Source organism: Pyxicephalus adspersus, chromosome 6 (genome assembly GCF_032062135.1).
Source record: "Pyxicephalus adspersus chromosome 6, UCB_Pads_2.0, whole genome shotgun sequence".
Lineage (NCBI taxonomy): Eukaryota > Metazoa > Chordata > Amphibia > Anura > Pyxicephalidae > Pyxicephalus > Pyxicephalus adspersus.
This window is the reverse complement of record NC_092863.1, coordinates 93,093,168-93,115,066: the sequence shown is the minus strand read 5'-3', so window position 1 is coordinate 93,115,066 and position 21,899 is coordinate 93,093,168. Positions and strand designations below refer to the sequence as shown.

The following is a 21,899-nucleotide window of genomic DNA, read 5'->3' as shown; positions in this document are numbered from 1 at the left end:
TGGTCTTCAATTTGGAGACCTTCACGCAACTTCACTCTTGAGTAAAAGTTAGGGTTCAGAGTTGGGTAAAACCAAATGGATAATTTATTCAAAGCAATCATGTCTGTTTCATACTGGACAACACTTTATTCCCAACTGCATTTCCTACCTTGTCCATGTACATCAGAAACTGAAGAGACAAAGCCGCCTTGATGAAGACCAGCTCTTCACCTTGACAGAGTTACTGGTTGCTATTTTTGAGGTCCTTGCCAGCTTTATACAAAAGCATATCTACTATTCCTATTTTTATGGTAGACCATATCCTAAAATGATGCTGTTCTACTGTTGCTGAATGCATTCACAAATTTGGGGGTGCAGAATTGCATTGTATGCATGATGTACCTTGCGGGCTTGTCCACATACATGCTGGGTGTTGTAAGGAATTGGTGGATGGTTCCACCCTACAGTCATAGGAGATTAGGCATGCCTTGGTATGGTGGTAATCTGGTTTTGTAAGTTAACATGCATCATAGGGTTTGTAAATCAAAGACAAAAATCCCACTACACCGAAGTGTGCTGGTGCAGTTTAGTATTTCATTATGGGGGTTTGGAATATTTGCCCCTGCACATGACAGGACGTACAATCTGGTGGGATGAACCATTGTGTGCAGCAGGGGAAGGAGGTCTTGTACCCTTGCAGCTGGTCAAGTGTAGTGAAATAAGAGGTACGTGATTGTCCCTTAAAGCTTGAGGACCAAACCACACCAATGCATGTTGGTACAGCATGTGTTCCCCTCATCCCAACTTGCCTCCCGAATGATGAGTATGCTGCTTGGTTTTTAACCCCTAAAGAACGGAAAAAATTAAAACTACATTTTTACAATATTACTTATTAACATTATTTATTTGGTTGAAAAAGAAACATGAATAGACAAGAAATGTACAAAAAAAATTAAGATGGGGGAAGAAGGGAAGTGAGACGGACGTTAAGACACAAAACAGATTTCCATATAACAAACACATGGGGAAATTGTGCAAAAAGTTATTACATCTAAAACTCTACATTACATTTGGTCAAGTGTTCTATATTTGGTTCTATAAAAATATATACATGTACAAAATGTTGTAAATCAGGTCTACAAAGTGTTTCAGGGATCAGATCACAATACAAAATCATGGGGGGATTAGGATTATCATCCCGTCTGGGTGTAAGTAAAATGAAAAACAACTAAATTTGGGCCTTTGGTAATGGAATAGAATTATGAAGACTGCTCTTTTATCGAGGTAGAATTTTTATTGTTTGATTAATCCTTCTACTGATAAATTATTAGTAAATGCCATGGTGGCAGATGAATGGATTGGAATCTGCATGCAGAAATGTGCTAATTAGATAAAAGTGTTTAGATAGATTAGAAGAAAGAAAAACTCATTTGGTGCTTAGTCATTTTGAATAACTTGCATCTACCTGCTTGTTTTCCTAATGAAGAGAATCATTTAAAAAATTGATTCTCCTTTGCTAATTACTAGAAAATGTCAGCTTTAAAATGAATCGGTCTGTTGTGTATATTTCTCTATCTACAAGGCTCTGTTATGTACAAGAGATTGGGAAATTGGGTTGATTTACTAATAGAATGTAGGCTGTTCTACTTACTAATGTCATTTATCACTCTACAAGGGATAATTGACTTAGCTTAGTGAATGTGATTAAAAAAAATCACATTGCAAAGAACAGCCAATCATGTACAAGGAAATCTTGGATGCTTGAAGTTGGTGGATCTTCACGTCAGTCACTAAACTCAGTTAAATATCCCTTGCAAAGGGGATAATTTTCTTTACAAAATGAACAGCCCATATTCCTTTAGTAAATCAACCCCAAAGTGTGTTAACATTTGTTTTGAAAGCGGACAGAGCAGCAACCCTAGGGGACATCTCTGCTCTAACTTTTGGTTCCCAAACAATGACTAAATCTGTTTAAACTACATAAATTTACATTAAAAAAGAAAAATATTGCAGAGTTTTGGGGGATAGTCCAATATCTGGAACCTATCCCTACCCTTTTCCCTTGATTGAGTCCTTTGGGGATGTATGGGCTAGCAGGAGTAACCATCACGAGTGGTGGGGGATGCTGGTCCCAAAAGAAGTGTAGAATGCAGAAGACTTTCCTGTCATTTGGTAATACAGCCTCTGGAATCTGTCTAGTATCACAGAAGTGGTTGGAAAGAATTTTGCCAGATAAATGAACACACAGATAAATACACATATAAAGGATCTGTTTTTCCTGCATCACCATCCAATTTGTCCTCTACATGGACAGGTGAAGCACCTTGACAGGGAAAAATATCTTATGTATGTGTCTTGTCCAGGCCAATGGTAACAAAAGTTCCGGATGTGACTTGCTGACCTTAGCATATTAGATTTTATTATATCCAAGTCAAAGATGTTAAAATTAGAAGTTATTAATTTGTAAGATATATAGAGCAGCAATGGAGCAGTATCCTGTCTCCAGGTTTAGTCCATATGCTCGGGCTTTTAGTTCTTCTAGAGATCTGTTTTTCCCTGTACACTATCCAGGTCTTATGTTGGAAAGAATTTAAAAATACCTAATCAATCTGAGAAACTATAAACCCTCAATAATACATGTACTGAAACAGGGGCAGGGGTACATAAGGCCCTACAGCACTCAACTTTTTCAGATTTACTAAAGTTATGTAGAGCAAGGGCCTGACCCAATATGTATTGAGTCTGACAAGATTTTGTGCTACATAGCTATTGGTAGATTTAAAGGCGACTGAAGATTGTGCAGTCGAATTGTTTGAGCATCATCAGTTTATTCCTGACTCGGGCTGTCTCTGCATCCCTTGTTTTGTCAGCAAAAATGTGAAGTCAGTGCAATGCTTTTGTGTGCATTGGTGCTTTCTGGAGAACTGCAACCATTAAAATCTTCCAAGTTTAATGGAAGATGATATCTTCTGCCTGCACCAGTGTTTCTCAATTTTCTATCAACGGAGAACCCTTGAACCCTTAAAATAACTTTTAGGTCTTCAGCAAACCCCTTTTTATAACCACTATAGCCATAGCTTACACCATATTAATGGGTGGGTCAGATTGCCAAAAGGTGTCAGTTAAACTGTCCTTAGAGGTCCAAACTGTTTATTGCTCAAGGAACCCCCAGCAACCTCTGGAAGAACCCTGGTTGAGAGACACTGGTCTGCACCATTGCATTACTAACACTAATTTAAATACACTCTTTAGAATTGTCATGGATTTCCATCACAAATAAAAAAATTGGGACTGAACAATAATGCATAAAAATACCCATGATGGTCCATTTCTGAATATTGCACAGGCTGCTGTCATGTAGCAAGTGTTCAGGTCTCACAGGAGAAAGATCCATCCATTTCCTCATATAAGGTGTTCAGGTCTCACAGGAGAAAGATCCAATCCATTTCCTCATATAAATGACTTTAGGCTGACAAAGAGGTGACCGAAATCTCTGACTCATCCATATTCTCAAAACTATTTTGGATTTCTTGGTCCGGAATTGAGAGAAAGGCACACATATCTCTCGTTAGTCACTTATTCTGAATCCCACATTAATAGAGACGTTAGAAAATAAGTTCCAGTTTTTTTTTTCCTACAAGAGGAAACATCTGGTAGAAGATTCTTTTTTGGTTGTGGTTGTTCTTGAAACATATTTGGAATGACACGGATTGCAGATTGTCCTTACAGTGCAAAGTCTTCCTTTGTTCCTCGAGCACATTAGTGTTCATTCCTATTTAGTTCCGCAAGTGTTTATGTTTTTTCCATCTGATGCGTCTTCCACCAGCGACACGTGATAGTCGGTGGAGAGGGTGAAGTGAGAGATGCAACCTATCAGACCTCCCACGTACTGCCTGTTTGTGTGTAGAGCAATTTCCTTCATTCCACCTAGTGAAGAATTTATTGAGACATTAAAATGCAATTTTAAATAAGTGTTGGTACAATTATTCTGCTAACGAGTAAATATTACTAATGTGTGAGTCAGAAGCTCTGTCAAATGGTGTTGTATGGACAGAAAGCATCTGTACCATAGCAGGCTTCTGCTTCACGCTTAGGGGTAGGCTACCAAGATCATAAAATATGCCACTGCCTCCTGACCAACATTAGTGTTGGCAAAAAGAAATAAAGCAGGGTAATTCGATGGAGGGGTCCAGTTCAGAGTATAAGGGTGCTATGAGGAGCAAGAAGGAGAAATTGGAGCAGATGGTGCAGTCTATGAACCCTCAAAGGCATGAAACATGGCAGTGGGCTCAGGAATACAAGACCATAACTTAGCTTAGGTACATGCACAGCCCAGCATTGGTTGCCAGACTACCCGGCCAGCACGGAATCATTGTAGGTGTCTCTCCATGTGTAAAGTCTAACTTCTGTTAGGCAAGATAAAATAAATGGTGTAAGATAAGGCATGGAGGGGATTAGGATTCACTTTGAAGCCCTGAGCTTGGCCTATGATCTTTAGTAGTTATATGGTCACCAATTCTTTGCTGAATCCTAATATCCTTTTAATTACAATATCAGTTCACATATACATCAAGCTCAACTCCTGAAACATAATTCCTGAGCACTCACCAACATAGAGGTCCCCATTAATGTTTAGCTGTCGCATCAACCCTGGAGATTTTCCTGTCCTGGCACCATAATCATCTACAGTCACCTTTCCAGATTGTCCATCCCTGGAAAAGAAAAGTCCAAATAATTAAGAGAAGAACAACATTATTCCTTTTCACAATTAGGGTTGTTCACACAATGTGTGGTACAGTACAGTAAACTACAATGCACATAGTGTCTGATATGCAGGAACAATAACCATTGAATAGAGAGCAAGGTCGGATGTTCTTACTATATTCAATGTAGTGAAGTGCATTGTTCCAGCAACACATCAGACATTAGCAGGGAGGGCTATGCATAGTTGTGTAACAAACAGTCACATGCATACAAGTAGGAAGACTAATAGAAGAGATACACCTTGCTTTTTGATCCTACACTTACTGTGTATACCTCTCTGTTCACTTCCACTCCTATCACTGCTCCAGACATTTGGTCATTGGTCTGGTGATGTGCAGTTTAGTCTCTGACCATTCTTGTAGGCTGGCCTTGTTTATTTCTATAGGAATATGTAGCACCAATACCAGGCAAGCAGCCCAGTTCGTACATAAAAAACATCAGTTCTGTGATTCACGGACCTTTGCAACAGCGCACAGCCAGGTAGGTGAGAAACTTACTTCCTGGTTTAGTTTTGTCACCTTTCCACCTCAAGTCTGTGCATTGGAAGAATAATCTTTATTATCACCTTCTTCAAATTAGCAGCTGAAAGCCGACTCATTTGGCAGATGATGCAGTAAACATCACTGCCTGGTGAAAAAGAAAGTCCCTAATACAGTGGGGGCAGTGTTATGCTCTAGGCTGCCTGTGGGGGCAGTGTTATGATCTAGGGTGCCAGTGGGGGCAGTGTTTTGTTCTGGGGTGCCAGTGGGGGCAGTGATTTGGTCTGGGGTGCCTGTGGGGGCAATGTTACGGTTTGGGGTGCCTGTGGGAGCAGTGTAATGATCTGGGATGCCTGTGGGGGCAGTGTTTTGTTCTGGGGTGCCAGTGGGGGCAATGATATGATCTAGGGTGCCCGTGGGGGCAGTGTATTGGTCTGGGGTGCCTGTGGGGGCAATGTTACGGTCTGGGGTGCCTGTGGGAGCAGCGTTATGATCTGGGATGCCTGTGGGGGCAATGTTATGGTCTGGGGTTGCTTCAGTTGGGCAGGTCTAGGTTCAAGACTGTTGTGTGCCCAAAATATGAAGTCAGCTGACTACCTGAATTTACAGAATGACCAATAATCTTCCAATAATTTAATTGTTTTCCCCTATGGCCCGGGCATATTCCAAAAAGACAATGCCAGGACTCATGGGGTCAAATTGTAGAAGAATGTTTCAGGGAGAATGAGACATGGATTGGCAACCTCAGAGTCCAGACCTTAAATCAGGCTTTATTGGAGAAAGGGACAGGCAATGTCAGGTATGGTCAGTTTAAGGTTTTTATTCAGAGAATATTTTTGTTCTAGTATTGTTCTTACCGTACAGCCTTGACTCGATGCCATCGTCCATCATTGAATGTTCCATTCACCATTATTGAGATCATTCCACTGCCCAGGTTATAGCTGCAGGAAAGACATATTTATTCTTTAATAAAGGAAGTATACTCAAGTTCTGCCATTGGATTGCAAATGAAAGTTTATTAAACCTTCCTTAAGACATTGTAAACAATTACCACTGGTTCTTTTCCTTCTTCTGGGTAATATTTATCACTAAAGCTCAGATCTCTGCTGTGCACACCTGACCTTCATTAACCACCTATAAAGGGAATTCCAAACCTCCATCTAGTGTCTGAACAGGTTTCTGTGTTCTCATCATGCCTTGGATAGAGGCCGATCTGTCTCCAACTTCTGCCATTTTTGGATTACTCCCCAGTACTGTTTGGACTTTGTTAGTATTCAACTTGCTGTACTTTTCCTGGTTATCAGACTTATCACTTCACCAATTACCGGTACCTGTCTGGAACCTACATGGCCTGCACCTGACCAGGCCATCAATCTTCCGACTCAGATACTGTCTGTCATGATTACTCTAGCATCGGCCTTGCTTGTTGTTAGCTGCCATCCCTGACAATAAAGTCAACCAAAATCTGCACCATGCAATATCATAAACAACCTAATAAATACAATACAGAGCAACAAAAAATACCTAAAAACGATGTTCCCTTCCTGAAGCCCCAGGGAGATAAAGTCACTGTTTGGTCTCATGGGGCTGTCACCTCTCCACATGAGCAGTCCATCCTTTACAGTCGTCTTAAACCTCATGAAGATGTTTGTACGAGATCCAGAGACTCTGGAGGAAAAATAAATATTGTTTACTGCATGTATATACAAAGTTGATTTGGATTTTGTTTTTCATGTCCAAACATTACAATCAGTCTGCATTTACAACACGTGTTGGTGCACATATGTTCCCATATTGTAAAAATATTTAAAGTTGACCTTAAATATGTATAATGATATGGGGCTATTTCCTGTACTGAAGCTGCTTACTCTGAGTTCATTGCATTAGGGCCTGCAGCAGGTCAGATAGAGTGTGTCTTATTTTTTGGCTAGGGAACATCCAGGCCCAATGTGGACATCACCCTCTCTATTGGCATCAATACACAGTTGTCAATGGAACGGAATGGGAGATCTTCCAATGGAGACAGACAATGGTATAGACATAGTATTCCTGCTGTTATAGTTGTCAATTCAAGACCTAATCAAGTATGGGAAACACAAAGCAACCAAGCGTGCACTAGGCAAAGTCCTTATACTATGTAAAGTTATTCTCCCATTACCCACTTAGTGGGTGGGAAAGAGGTGAGCAATTAATTAGGATACAATGGGGGAAAAAAGGCTCATTTACAGACGCATTTCGCAGTGTTCCTTGTCCAGTGTGACAATTCTTATATAACTTAGCCCTGACACTGTCACTCTTTTCTGAACACTACAGATTGCACTACAAGCAGCAGAAAATATTGAAGTCATTGCAGTAGAACTGCAATGTTAGGCCACTGCTGGAGTCACATAAAGTTTACAGAAATAGTTGATGGAAGTATACAACGCAGGGAAAAGACACAAAGTAAGATGTAAACTGAATTTGTTTCTAACAATGCAATATACAAATTATTCTCCACTATTCTCTTTGGAGAATGTAGTTCTACTTATTTCTCATGTTGCTTATCAGGACAGAAAGCAGAGCATGGACTTCTTGGTTGCTATTGTACTATACAAGGGGGTGCTGAGAAGTTCCTGGCTTTGCCCCCTTCCAGGATGAAATAGAAAAATGAGTGTGGGGGCATATGACAGCCTAATATCTTAGTATGTAACTGTGCAAATATCAGGTCTTTGCGATTCTTAAAACTGTTTTTTCTTATAGTGGGAAGCTGTGATGACAGAGGCACAAGTAAGTTTCATGTCGTTGGAGTCTTGGGCCGTCATGAAGTTTTTGTTTCTTCAGTCAGCAAAGGACATTCACACTGAGATGTCACAAACACTTTGGGAGAAGTGTCCTTTCTACAGCTCTGTCAAAACCTGGATATCTTGTTTCAAGACTGGGCATTTCACTGTTGAAGATGAGCCCCGCAGTGATCGCCCCCTAACCTCAACTGGCCCGGCAACCTGCGATGCTGTCCATGAGCTGATTATTAAGGACCGGCGAATATCCACAAAAAAGATAGCTCAGATACTTGACATCTCACGGGAGCGTATTAAGTTATGTTATCACCACCATCACCATCTACCTACCTCAGGGCTCCAGTATCACCGGACAGTATTATGCTAACCTCCTGGACCAGCTGAAGGAGGCAATGTAGTTCTACTTATTTCTCATGTTGCTTATCAGGACAGAAAGCAGAGCATGGTTTGGCTTCGATATTGTGACTTATTACGGTGTATATTATTTTTTTGACAAAAATACTGCACCATAAATCTTTACACTCACTGATATATTATAATATATGGAAAGCCAGGAATAGGAAAAAAAGCAGCAAGGGATCACCCCTACCTACTGCTCCATTCCATGGGGTTTACTTACCTTTTAAGAACCTCCCGGTTGTCATATATAAGGTAACTGCGTCCAATGAACTGCGGGATTTCAATGGCATCGGTAATTACTAAAAAGAAGAATACAAGAATGTTTATATTTTATCCACCCACAGTATGCACAGTTCATATATGTGTGTTGGAGCAATACATAAAAGAGTTCACTCATGAGATCTTTGCTTTATAGGAGGCAAACAGGGCTTTTCTATTCTCCTTGAATTTAGGAGAAAATGCATTGGGGTGCCAATAAAACGTGAAAGCCACAATGCACCTTTTACTGCAAACTAGGAATTCGGATCTAGCTTCAAATCTGAACCCTAGAATAAATACAAATAGATATATACATATTATCTACATAAAAGAAGCACGTGTATTCTATATTGAATATAAGTGTGTTTTCTGTACTTCTTCCAGATCCATGCAATATACGAGTGTGTATCTTGTGTCTTTGTGCAGGAGCTTCTTGTAATAAAGACTGGTCACTATCATCTCCCACCTTGTGCAGGGTGATTGGTCTGATATTCAGCCACCTGTAGTTTTCTGTAGCCTGCAGGGTTCATCCCGCAACTCTCTGTACACTCCATGTAATGAGGTTACTGCTACTTATATATAGGAATATCTGGGTTTGCTGACATTTGGTAGACCATGTGGATTTAAAAAGTAAACGCTTTTTATTTTTAATGTTTGCAATGTATTCAGTATAATCAAATCACTCATGACTTTTATAATATAACATGCAGAGGAATTTATCAAGATTATCTTTTGATCAAAACAATTGTCTTTTGGATCTATTCAACAAAAAAGAAAGCACACGTGTGTTCCCATCAAGTAATAAAATAAAAAAAATTCCAATGAGATTGAAATTATTACAGTAGTGCAACCTCTATTATGAACATATTTAGTAATGTTTAAAATCCAACAGTTTAAAAATGTCCAAAAAATGTTGGCAGCATTCAGCGATGATCCATTCTACACTTCTATCAGTACTTGCTTCTATACTATAATACAGGTAGACTACTTCTATATTCTGCTACCTATAACAGAGGCTAGAACAGTACTTACTATTAATGCAGTAATTTCCACATTCTGCAACAAGTCAGCACAAAAACAAGAATTGACATAGAGAAATAAGAACTGATCACAGTTACAGAACATCATATTGATTGATTTAACTGCTTGTATCATTATATATAAAACTAAAGATATAAATTTAGAATAATACTATAGTAAGGTACAAAACATGGACAGCAGTTACAGTGTAGAATCCCCAACCACCAATCAGATTTCAGTTGAAATGACTTCTTGGTTGCTATTGTACTAAATGAGGCAGTGCTGAGAAGTACCTGGCTTTGCCCCCTTTCAGATAAAATAGAAAAATGAGTGTGGGGGCATATGACAGCCTAATATTTTAGTATGTAACTGTGCAAATATCAGGTCTTTGCGATTCCTAAAACAGTTTTTTTCTTTTAGTGAGAAGCTGTGATGCGGAGGCACAAGCAAGTTTCATGTCATTGGCATTACGGGCCGTCATGGAGTTTTTGTTTCTCCAGGGAAAGTCAGCAAAGGACATTCACAGCAAAGGAGATGTCACAAACACTGGGGGAGAAGTGTCCTTCCTACAGCACTGTCAAAACCTGGATATCTCATTTCAAGACTGGGCATTTCACCATTGAAGATGAGCCCCGTAGTGGGTGCCCCCAACCTCAACTGACCTGGCAATCTGTGATGCTGTCCATGAGCCGATTATTGAGGACCGGCAAATATCCGCACAAAAGATAGCCCAGATACTTGACATCTCATGGGAGCGTGTTGGGTTTGTTATCACCACTATCCTAGACATGCACAAGCTTTCAGCAAAGTGGGTGCTGAAATGTTTGAACAGTGATCAGAAGAAGGAACAAGTTGAAGCTTCCAAAGCCATTTTGGCCCATTTTGAAGCTGCACAGGACTTTTTGGCTAGGTTAGTGACTGAGGATGAAACATGGCTCCACATCCATGATTCTGAAAACAAGGAACAGTCAAAGGAATGGCGCCACAGCCGGTCCCCGCGGTCATAGAAGTTATGAACCCAGAAATCGACCAAAAAATTCATGACATCTGTTTTCTGGGACAAAGACGGTATTCTGTTGGTGGTTTACCTACTTCAGGGCTCTGCAGTGATCGCCCCCTAACCTCAACTGGCCCGGCAACCTGCGATGCTGTCCATGAGCTGATTATTAAGGACCGGCGAATATCCACAAAAAAGATAGCTCAGATACTTGACATCTCACGGGAGCGTATTAAGTTATGTTATCACCACCATCACCATCTACCTACCTCAGGGCTCCAGTATCACCGGACAGTATTATGCTAACCTCCTGGACCAGCTGAAAGAGGCAATTAGGACGAAACGCCGTGGAAAGTTGACCAAAAGAATCCTTTTTTGCAGGACAATGCACCTGTGTACAAATCCAACGTTGTGGCTGCCAAATTGAACATCCTGGGTTTCCAATTGGTCCACCATCTCACCTGACCTGGCCCCTTCAGACTATTATCTGTTCCCGAATTTGAAGAAACACCTGAAGGGGCAATGTTTTGAGGACATTTCTGACGTCAAAGATGCTGCTGAGAGATGGTTTGCGGCCAAACCAAAGGACTTTTATTTGAATGGTCTAGAAAAGCTGCAACTACGCTGTACCAAGTGCATTAGTTTCAGGGGGGAATATGTTAAATAAATGTGTTATTTCAGAACTCTGGCTCTCTTCTTTCTGGGCAAAGCCAGGAACTTCTCAGCACCCCCCTTGTATACATTGCTCATTGCTTTGTATATTATAGTCAGATATGGAACTTTAAATCTAAATAAGTACTGTGTATGGCTTTGGAGGTTTGCATGTTCTTTACAAGGGTCCATCTGCCTAAAAGGTTTTCCTTTCTAGGATAATACCCCAGAGAAAGAGTCATCTTTTATGTATAGGAGGCTATGGCAGAGTGATCAAGGTCAATGCATTTACACATTTTGCGTTTGTGGGGGTAAATTCCATTTACAGAGCAACCACACAACCAAATGCAATGTCACTTCCAGGAACCTCACACCACAATGTAAACTTGTCTAAAATTGTGTGCAAATGCTTGAAAAAAATTGTTCCTAACTGCTTCTTTACAGTTGAATGGGAGTGGTTAGGAGTACAGTTGAACATGCTGTAAAATGCGGCAGTTCACTGCAAGTTGGAAAGGGGCCTTAGTTTCCAAGCTGGAATTACATGTAACATGAAATGAAAAGAGGATTTATTATTGTTTTAATTGGAAATGAAGCAGGAAGAGTGGGAGTTTCAGGCAGCGCTAAACTAAACTAAACTAGGACTTAAATCTTAGTCTTAAGATCTTAGTCTTAATGAAATTTACTTATTGTACTGCACAACATAATAAGTTGGTGCTACATAAATTAGATAAAAATATGAGTATAAAGTCATAACTAAATGAAATGATATGAGCAGAAACAAAGCAATCAGGTCAGAGATCAGCATTTACTAGTCTGCACACTTATCTATTAAATTCTGATCTGTTAACGCCAACCACAGTGGCCTGTTCACACCAGTACATTAGGAAACGCATTTGTAAACAAGCTTAATGCAAACAGTCGGGTTTTATTATTCCTTTTACAAGTTTCTTTCAAAAATGTGTCAGGTGCAATATTAAAAATGCATATTGAACTATCATTGGCTAAAATGTAATGCAGATTGTTCTCTAGGCACAGCCAAGGCAAAGCATGCATTTTGTCATGGATGTAACACTGTATTGTAAAACAGCACACTGATGATAGACCTTACAGATCATAATGGAATCCATTTTCAAAGCAGGTCACCATGAACTTGCTTTAGCACAATTACAGCCAGGGGTATAGTGGGGTGGAAATGCAGTGCCCTCAATTTTTTTGTAAATGGGCACGCGTGCCCACTCTTATTTTCAAAGAATTCTTTGGTGGTCCGTAACTCTGGCCAGTCTGCCCCCAGCGGGGTCAGGTGCACTTGCCAGAGCCGTGGACCATGTCCCCCCTATGGAATTGCAGACTGAGGACGGTGAGCCGATTGTCTCTCTGAACACAACACGCCCAATCTCCTATTGCAGGCTCAGACATGTGATGCCAATTAAGTGGCCTGGGCATTGCCACAATACACCAATACATTAAATTTAACGAATGTTGTATTTACATACACAGAAGGTAATATAGAAGGTATGCATGTGTTAATTAACCTCCCTGGCAGTCTAATTATGTCTGTATTTTTATGCCAAAAGAAGTACATTGTTTTGCATGCAATTTTATTTTACATTGTAGGCCTATAATTCTTAGGCATAACTCACCGAAATATGTCCAATATTTAAAAAATTTAATAATAAACTTTAAATAAAAAAACACAAAAATCTGGTAAAACAAGGGTGCATAAAAATACTGAAACCTGAAATAAAACTGTACAGTAGCGTATATAATATATATATTATATGATGATTACTTTGTATTGGATTCAGTTCAGTTATTTTGTATTGAATCCAATACAAAGCAATTTTAATTTCCCGCCTCGCTCCTGCACGCACCTACGTCACTGGGATCACCCGGGGAATTTCAGTGTACTCGCCGGTGGAAGATCAGAGAAAGAGGACGCGGCCCAAGGTTGGGATCCGACGGGCAGGACGCTGAAGGACGCTGATGGGACAAGGTAAGTGTTTTTTTTTTAGTTTTTAGCCACACTCTGGGTTACCGCTTTCAGCGTGTTCTTTTATACCCCAAGCCACACTCAGGGTTACTGGTCAGGGAGTTACTATAAGCACTGTACTTATACTGGGTCCCATGGAAGCTTAAAGCGTAGAACCCTTTTATGTAAGGTAAAATTTCATTTATTTTTTTTTTAAGGTGAAACACCCCTTTTTAAAAAAAAAAAAAAGTGCAGCATTGCCCCCTAATGCTCAGCCTAGGCCAGGGGTCAGCAACCTTTACTATCAAAAGAGCCATTTTGCCTCCTCTTCCACTAAAGAAAAATAGTCTGGAGCCGCAAAACATAACACAGTTTATAAACTTTTAAAAGTTTTAATATTTTTTTAATTTTACCTGTTACAACAAGTGTGCATGTGTAGGCCTACTTTGAAATAAATTAAACACTGAACTATGCCCCTAGAAGCCTCCAGCTTCTAACGTATCATCCTGGTACATTAGCTGGAGGCTTCTAACGTAACAGGGTAGATTTTTTTGATGGGCAGAGTTCTTTATGTTCTGACGATGCCTTAGCGATGAAATTTTAAGGGGTGTTAGCCACAGGTGTCCCTCATTTGCAGCTTTAATTTTGTTCACCTGTACCCCCCAATCTTGAGTAATTGGGGTTCAGATGCTAGAAGCCTCCAGCAATGTGTAACAGGGTAGATTATTTTGATGGGCAGAGTTCTTTATTTTCTGACGATGCCTTAGCGATTCAATTGTAGGTGGTGTTAGCCATAAGTGTCCCCCACTTGCACCTCTTTTTTGGTCACCTGTACCGCCTCCCCCCCGTTCCAGAGAAATTGGGGTTCAGATGCTAGATGCTTCCAGCAATGTGTAACAGGGTAGATTTTTTTGATAGGCAGAGTTTTTATGAATTTTAAGGAGGTGTTAGCCACAGGTGTCCCGTACTTGCACCTCAAATTTTTTTCACCTGTACCCCCGTTTCCAGATAAATTGGGGTTTAGGCGCTAGAAGTCTCCAACAATGTGTACCAGGGTAGGGGTTTTTTGATGGGTGGAGTTTTTAGGAGGTGTTAGTCACAGGTGTCCCCCACTTGCACCTACATTTTTGGTTTTGTACATCTCCCCATTCCAGAGGAATTGGGGTTCAAAGGAGGGGGATGTCATTGTACACACCCATTTGTACACGTCCCGTGGTAGATATATTTCACTGGTAGATTTTTTTCATTAGAACACCGGATAGGGAATCCCCCTCCTCCGCAGTGTCTTGGGAGGAAGGGGATCTCCCATCAGAGATCTCCCCGTGGCAGCCGAAGGGAGCCACAACAAGGAGGCTGAAGAGCCGCATGCGGCTCCGGAGCCGCAGGTTGCAGACCCCTGGCCTAGGCGGTCGAGAATGAATTAGAGCGCAAAGCCTCCTGGGATACCTTCGTCAGGCATCCCGGGAGGCTCTTGGGCGCTCCTTCTGCGCATGCCCGAGCAGAAGGAGACTTTTTGCTAAAAGAGAAAAATTTGCCGATGTCCCGCATGCGCAGTGAGATCCTACGGCTGAGGAACCCGGAAGAGAAGATGAAGATCAAAGCGCCGTCCCCGGGACGGATGCCGAGATGACATGGGACCTGATGCCAGACACCCCCGGAGTCATCGGACTGCCCTGCAGAATTGAAGGCAAGTGTGTTTTTGTTTGTTTTTTTTGAGTTTTGAGTATAGTTCCTCCTAAAGGTTCCTCCAGGAGTTGCTAGGGGTTCCTTGAGCAATGAGCAATTTGTGTCTCTCAGGTCAGTTTAACTGACACCAATGATCTTTTCGGCTATCTGTAATGGCGACATTCTTTCCACTGGGCAGCAATGTTCCTCTTCTGCAGTAATGGGAACATTGCTGACCATTGCAGGAAAACATTCTTCCCAATGGCTAGCGTTCTTCCCAGTGACCACCATGCTAATATACTGGCTATAGTAAATATAGAAGGGGTTCCTTGAAGGCCTGAACGTTATTTCAATGGTTTCCAGATGTTAAAAAGGTCAGGAAAATACTAATACTAATATGTACTCTAACCTCTTCTGTGATTGACCTGGTTTTCCTTATGACCACATGTTTTATGTAATCAAGTAGCAGAACACCCAGCCGAGACATCCAGTAAATTCCTTTGGATTGTTTATAAAACAATGTTTCTGGATTAGTGTAGGCAGAACCAATGTTTAAATAATGGTAAATGAATGATTACAGCAGCTCAGTGTATAGCAAATACACAGCAATGTCTTCCTCCCAACTAGAGGCAGATGCTGCCTTCTAGTGGTCAGTTACATGACAGCAAGCATCATGTACAGTATATTTCTATCTATCATGTATCAATTATTTTATTACAGCAGCAATAACAGGCAATGGTTAAAGTGATACATAAATATATTGATTCAAACTATTCCATCTCCCTACTTGTGTATAATACTGAGGACATTTATTTTATTTTTTTTTTTTTACCTTTCTGGCAATTCTTTCCATCAAAGCCCAGAGGACAGTCACATTCATAGCTGTCATGTTTGGGTCTACAGCTGCCACCATTGGCACAGGGTGCATTAGCACAGGGATGTGCAGCGTTCACCAGATTTACCCCAGAAATCAAGCCAGTCACCAGATTCATGATCCGGTCATTCAGGATAAGCTGTGTGCAAGGATAAACAGATTTAATTACTTTCTATACAGAAAAGGACCATTGGGCATATAGGCTACAAATATTTAAAAGATCTTTCAACCTCCTACTCAAGTTCTGCTGTGACCAACATAATCACAACTTTTTTTATAACAATTTTATACAATAACAATTATACAAGCTCATTTTTAAATTGTATACAGATAATTTATTATGAAAAGGGCAAAACAAATGGAAATTGCCTTCCTAGATCATAGTCAAAGGCTTTACTTTTTGTGTAGGTTGTAATGCTCCATAACTAGTTTATTAACTCCAAAAATCTTTTTTTTTATTTGGATACACAATTACAGTGTAAATAAAAAAAAAAATCCTTAATAGTGGCATGGAGTTCAGAGAATTTACGGTATGTAAAGTACTTTTTTCTCTTATTTATTTACTCCAAATTATCACCAATGTAGCATGATGATGAAAACAAATACACTGTATTTTTTCTTGTAAATGTGTTATAAAGTAACATTGATTTACGGTGATACACAATACTGCTCTATAACTGTTTCCTAAAGTATTATGAACAAAAGTCAATTATGTTCTTTTTTATATAATTTGCAAACCTAGGATATGAAAAAGTTTTTCAAAGTCCCTTGAAAAAGCCAAAAAGGGCAAAACGTGTCGGGAGGAGAGAATTAGAACTAATATATTTACATTGTTGACTTACCTTTATCTCATGCCTCACAACATAGTTAAGCTCTGTAAAGATCGAAACCATGTTGTTGTAATCACTTGAGTTGAACTCTGTCTAACTTTGCACAAATTTTCTTTTTTAAATAAACTTTATGAACAAAATTGCATTGCCTTTAAGAGACATTCTTTTCTCTACTAATCTCTACATTTTTACACTTCTGCCAAGCCCAAGCGGACAGCAAATGGGCGATGCCCCCACTGCCAGACCCATGTCAATGATATGATTGCCCCGGTCTTAATTATAGATAATAAGTGATCAAAGCCTAAAACTGGGTAAAATGCAGTAACATAGCTCTGGTGGAGAGGTGGGTTGCCAAAATGCTAGAATAGGAAAAGTCTTGGTGGAAGTATATCTCTGAGCTCCAATCCGTCAAGGGTTGGGCAAGAACATAGCCATCCTAACACAAACATCATTTGAGTTTTCATTGTGTAAATAAAACAATGTGCACATTGAGCCCCTCTCCAAACTCACTTTCTGAATGCTGCCACTAAATGGTCTCAGGACTCCGGAATTCTTCTTCACTGTGTCATAATCAGGAACTCCACCAATGTAGATGTCAGGGTTACACTTTATTTGAGTAAATCCCCCCTGGAAGATATAGGTATAGTTGTTATTAATAATTCACATTTCTAATATTTGTTATACTCGACTGCCTGGGGTTGAACTCTGGTCTACTCGGTCTGTTATCTTCACAGACTTTTGATAACTGACCTGACCGCTATGTAGTAATTCCTGGATCCTGATTATCTGATTTTTTGCACCCGGTTCTGTTCCTGTGACCAATCTGGATGATTGACTTCCTATTTAAACCTGAAGCTTCCTGTTGCCTTTTCCTAATTATTGTGGTTTATCCCTCAACAAATTGCGATTCTCTACTTAGTGGTTACCTAACACTAACTTGTACTTTGGCACATATTCCTTTTCCTGCTGGATTGACCTACAGATTTGCATCTGCTGCTGAGAGTTACAGACAACTCATTAATTTCTCTGCCTGGTGTGGGCTCTGGCCACTGAATCAACGCCATGTATGTAGAATCCTAACATATATATTGCTAATATTATCAGTTCCCACAACATTTTACTACAGACCAGCAGTTGCCAACCAGTGGTTTGTGGACCACTGGTGGTCCACAAAAAAATTTGGACAATATTTTCAATTTTTATGTTTTATAAATAATAAAACAAAAATAATATTCTAATAAATTCCTATATTCTGAATGACAATTTTTGCCTTTATATTGCACTAAGTTCACAAACTGTACTAGAGATGGAAAAACACGGGAGGCGCAGCGTGACGTCAGTGTAGAGTTGTATGAGGCAACCGTTGCCGAGCTGTACGCTTCAGTATTGTTTCCACCATTACAAAAATCACCCCGCTCCGCAAATACCGATTCTCATCCGATTGTTTTATTTTATATGTTTACTTCTCAGATGCTCTTTTAGGTAAGTATGACCTTAACTGTGTATTTTCTATACCGGTTATATTTAATGGCATCAAAAAGTTTGACTTTGATAATTATCATTTCTTGTTTGGTCTTAGATTAGAATGGAATAAACCAATAATGAGTGGGAAAAAGCTAACAAATATTTTGCATTTCTTTAGTAATACCAAAGATAATACAACTAATGATAATAGTAACAATAGTAATACTTCACTTAACCATGAGCTAATCAATGAATCAGAACCTCCACAGTCCTTGTCAGGAACCATTTGGAAGATCATTATTTTACAAATGTTTTTGTCTAATCTTAAAAAAAATTAATATTAATGGTCCGCAGGTTTTAAAATGATAAAATTGGTGGTTTGTGACGTCCGAAATGTTAACGACCACTGCTATAGACCATGCTGATCAGTCCTTACCAATCTTATGGTCCTTCCACAAACAGAAACTAAGGACTGCTTGGTTAGATACTAGTTAGAATAATTTCTCATTAGAGTGAGGGAGCTACAGGCACAAACATACATAGCAATCTTTCTCAAATTTTTTACCTATGAGGAACCCTTAAAATATGTTTTAGGTCTCTGGAAACCCCTACTAAAACCATATTTGAGAGGTCAATAGGATGAGAACTCAAACTGGTGGAAAGAATATGCATTACTATGGTAGCTGGATAAACATCTATAGACAACTACAAACATCATTAGAGTCATGAAGATGGCTCAACCAAGTGGTATTGGCCTCAAAACTATGGAGGCATCATGAAATGGGAGATTCAGCAGCCACAGTTCAAGAACCTTTGGCGGAACCCTGGGCAAAAATCTCAGTTGGGTATTAGATCAGGACTCCCAGCACTGCAATGTTCAAAGTCTTACTCACTGTGCTATGGTAAATGTAAAGTATATGTTAACCCAGCTGTGTTCTATTTTTGCAAAGCAAAGAGGGATTTCCATGGCTGCAAGCCACACTTCTTATCGCTTTGGGCTCACCATCTTTAATTCTATCTAATCTAGAAAGGAATTTCATTAATTTTCATTGACACATGCTAGTTACCACTGGTCCTTAAGACTCACTTCACTTTATACCTCAACAATCCTAAATATAAATTTGTCTATTGAAATCACATTGTTTTTATTAAGACCATCAGTACAAACCTCAGACATCCCCTCTACTTGTTTCTGATTGTCCACCTGTAACAAACCGTTCTTAGCCGTTCGAGAAACTCGTAGTTCATGCCACTGGCCCAGGCTTACTGGCTTCTCGCTTCTGAGTTACAAAAAAGATAAAAAACAAATATACAACAATATTTACTAAATCTAGTTTATTTACATCCCCATTTACAAGTAATAATAGATACACAACACTCAAAGGGTTACATTTGGCAGGGTTGTCCACTTTTTGAGCCAGAAACTTGTCAGTCATAACCAATATGGCAACCCCCAAATACAATTATAAACTTTAAATAAAGAAGGAAGGTCTATTAATTTAAAAGATAAACTGACACTTTACATTTTTCTCTGGTGAGGAATCATTCACTGCCCTTTAAAACACATGGACCTGGAAGATTCTCCACCAGACATCCAACCAGTGCTTCATTGACAATCATATATAAAAGTAGCTCTAGAGACTAGGTCCTATTAGGCTTTACACTGGGTCCTATTAAGTCTGTCACTATAGTAGTGCTAGTTTTACTTTTTAATCTTTACCATTTTCACATTTATTACTTTTTTACATACATTTCTCAATAGTACATTTTTTATTATTTTCTTTTGTTATCTACTGTACAAAAATTGCATTGCATGATGAAAGCAACTTAACTAAAATGGTGTAGTCCAAAAACGTATTCTAATGCCATTATACTGCATTCTTGCTCCATTTCCATTACTGTATTGATTAAGGTTGCACTGGTGACTTAGCTACTCATAGCTCAACTGTCAAAATGTACCTACAGAATTTTATATAAGGGCGTCCAAAGACGTACTTGTGACCAGACTAATGTTCTTTTGTATGATACATTGGGTCTAGTCTTCTCCAAGTCTAGCAAAGATATACTATCATGGGGGAATTGGGATAATCCAGCAAACTTGGAATGGACTTTTTAAAAAATAGTTACTATTAATTAGGACATGGTTTTACTCCTGAACCTGATCCATTACAGGTTTGCTGAATGATCTGGGTTCTCCCATGATGGCCTTTCTTTTCTAGTATTGGCGAGCTTTAATAAATCAGGCCCATCAATTCCTAATCATTTTTCTAATACAACTCTCATAATTTTGGATTACTAAGACCTTTCTCATGAACTATCTCATAACATTTACCTTATTACAGCTGTTCCAGAACCACAGTCAAACCGTAATACCACATAACCATTCACCATGGTGATGGAAATGAAGTCTTTGCTATCATTGTCGTAGCTGTAGAGAATGGTACCATCTTCTGAATCTGGCCGGAAGGTCATATCAAACTCCATGAAGGAAAGGTAATGGTGAGGTTCAAATGGCCACCTTGTTACAGCATAGGAGCGGGTTGATTCATTGAACTGAGGGATGGCCAGGATGAAAGCTTGAACACAGAAAAATAAGTTCATTGGTTACCACAACTTGATGCTTAAGGGTACAGTATTATACAGAATATGTTGGTGCTTCCAAAACGGTTAGTAGGTTTATCTCCCTTAAGAACCAGAACAGTTTTCAGGTTTTATTAGGGTTTTATTTTTTCGATGTATCTATATCTGGAAATTTTTTCCTCATTTTGGGTTGAGCAGCCATGTTTTAGGACCCCTTTTACCCTAAGTTTGTGTATCTTTATTGGAAGATAACCCTCATTATTTGTCCTATTGACCACTGTCATTGTGACTTAAAGTGATAGGAAATCCAAAATTCTGAGAGGTCCCCAGAATAGGAATACAAGGGAGATCCTCCAATGGGGACACATTCCAATGACAAATGTCTGAGAGGACCCATTACTTAGTTTGAAGATTTATTTCTTGTTGCCCGTATAAACTTGAAATAAACTTGACATTAAGTATAAGCCAACCCTCCGAAAAGTGGACTTGTAAATTGGGAAAAAAGCACTTTTTCATAAAAAAGCAGAGGGGCAGAAGATTTTGAAGCATGAGAGTTCTGATTATAGTTTCTTGACAGATACTGACTAGGAAGAGAAAGGACAGAGTGCTCTGACTGCCATAACTGAACTGAAAATCCCCGGAGCCAGCACCTACAGAAAGACATGGTCAGAGAGCAGTAGGCAATAAAAATCTGTAGGGGCCCCTAAAGTGCAGCCAGCCCTGGAAGCAGTGAGAATGAAAAACTTCAAAGGCAGTGGATGAGTAAAGTGAAAAAAATGGAGTAGGAGACCTGAAGGAATGAACCGAGATTAACAGAAGAAGACCTGTGAAAGAAGGTCTAGACAGAGTGACAAGCCCATTTGTAAGTCAATACCCTTACTCTGCCATCCCAAACCGGACAAAATATATTTGAACTATTAGGACTATATATGGTATATCTACAAGATGGGAAATTATGGGAGTTCATCAATACCTAAAATTCGAAAAAAATACCTTTGTTTAGGAAATACTTGAAAAATACCTAACTATGTGAACATACAAAACTGAACACCCTGAGGCCATTTTGTTAAAGTTCCACCCCTTTTTTCATGTGATTAGAAGTAAACTCTAATTCTAGAATCTGCTGTTGGAGCAAGTATGGGGAACACTTCATATTCCAAGCTACAATTAATCTGTACAGACCAACAAACAAG

The 21,899-nt window shown here is 39.5% G+C and overlaps 1 protein-coding gene across 2 annotated transcripts in view; it reads right to left on the bottom strand.

Moving 5' to 3' along the window:
- Positions 1-864: 864 nt before the first annotated feature.
- The window catches only part of EGFLAM (EGF like, fibronectin type III and laminin G domains), a 99,125-nt gene continuing 78,090 nt past the window's right edge, over positions 865-21,899 (bottom strand). The window contains exons 15-24 of one of the 2 annotated variants that reach the window (XM_072416613.1): positions 20,459-20,702; positions 19,295-19,406; positions 17,173-17,289; positions 15,791-15,971; positions 9,689-9,712; positions 8,619-8,697; positions 6,747-6,890; positions 6,080-6,163; positions 4,588-4,691; positions 865-3,906 (exon numbers count right to left, since the gene is read on the bottom strand). In XM_072416613.1, coding sequence (XP_072272714.1) covers positions 3,752-3,906; positions 4,588-4,691; positions 6,080-6,163; positions 6,747-6,890; positions 8,619-8,697; positions 9,689-9,712; positions 15,791-15,971; positions 17,173-17,289; positions 19,295-19,406; positions 20,459-20,702 — 1,244 coding nt within the window. In that variant the 3' untranslated portion in view covers positions 865-3,751. The remainder of the gene's footprint in view (positions 3,907-4,587; positions 4,692-6,079; positions 6,164-6,746; positions 6,891-8,618; positions 8,698-9,688; positions 9,713-15,790; positions 15,972-17,172; positions 17,290-19,294; positions 19,407-20,458; positions 20,703-21,899) is intronic. The other variant, XM_072416614.1, reaches the window with a different exon arrangement.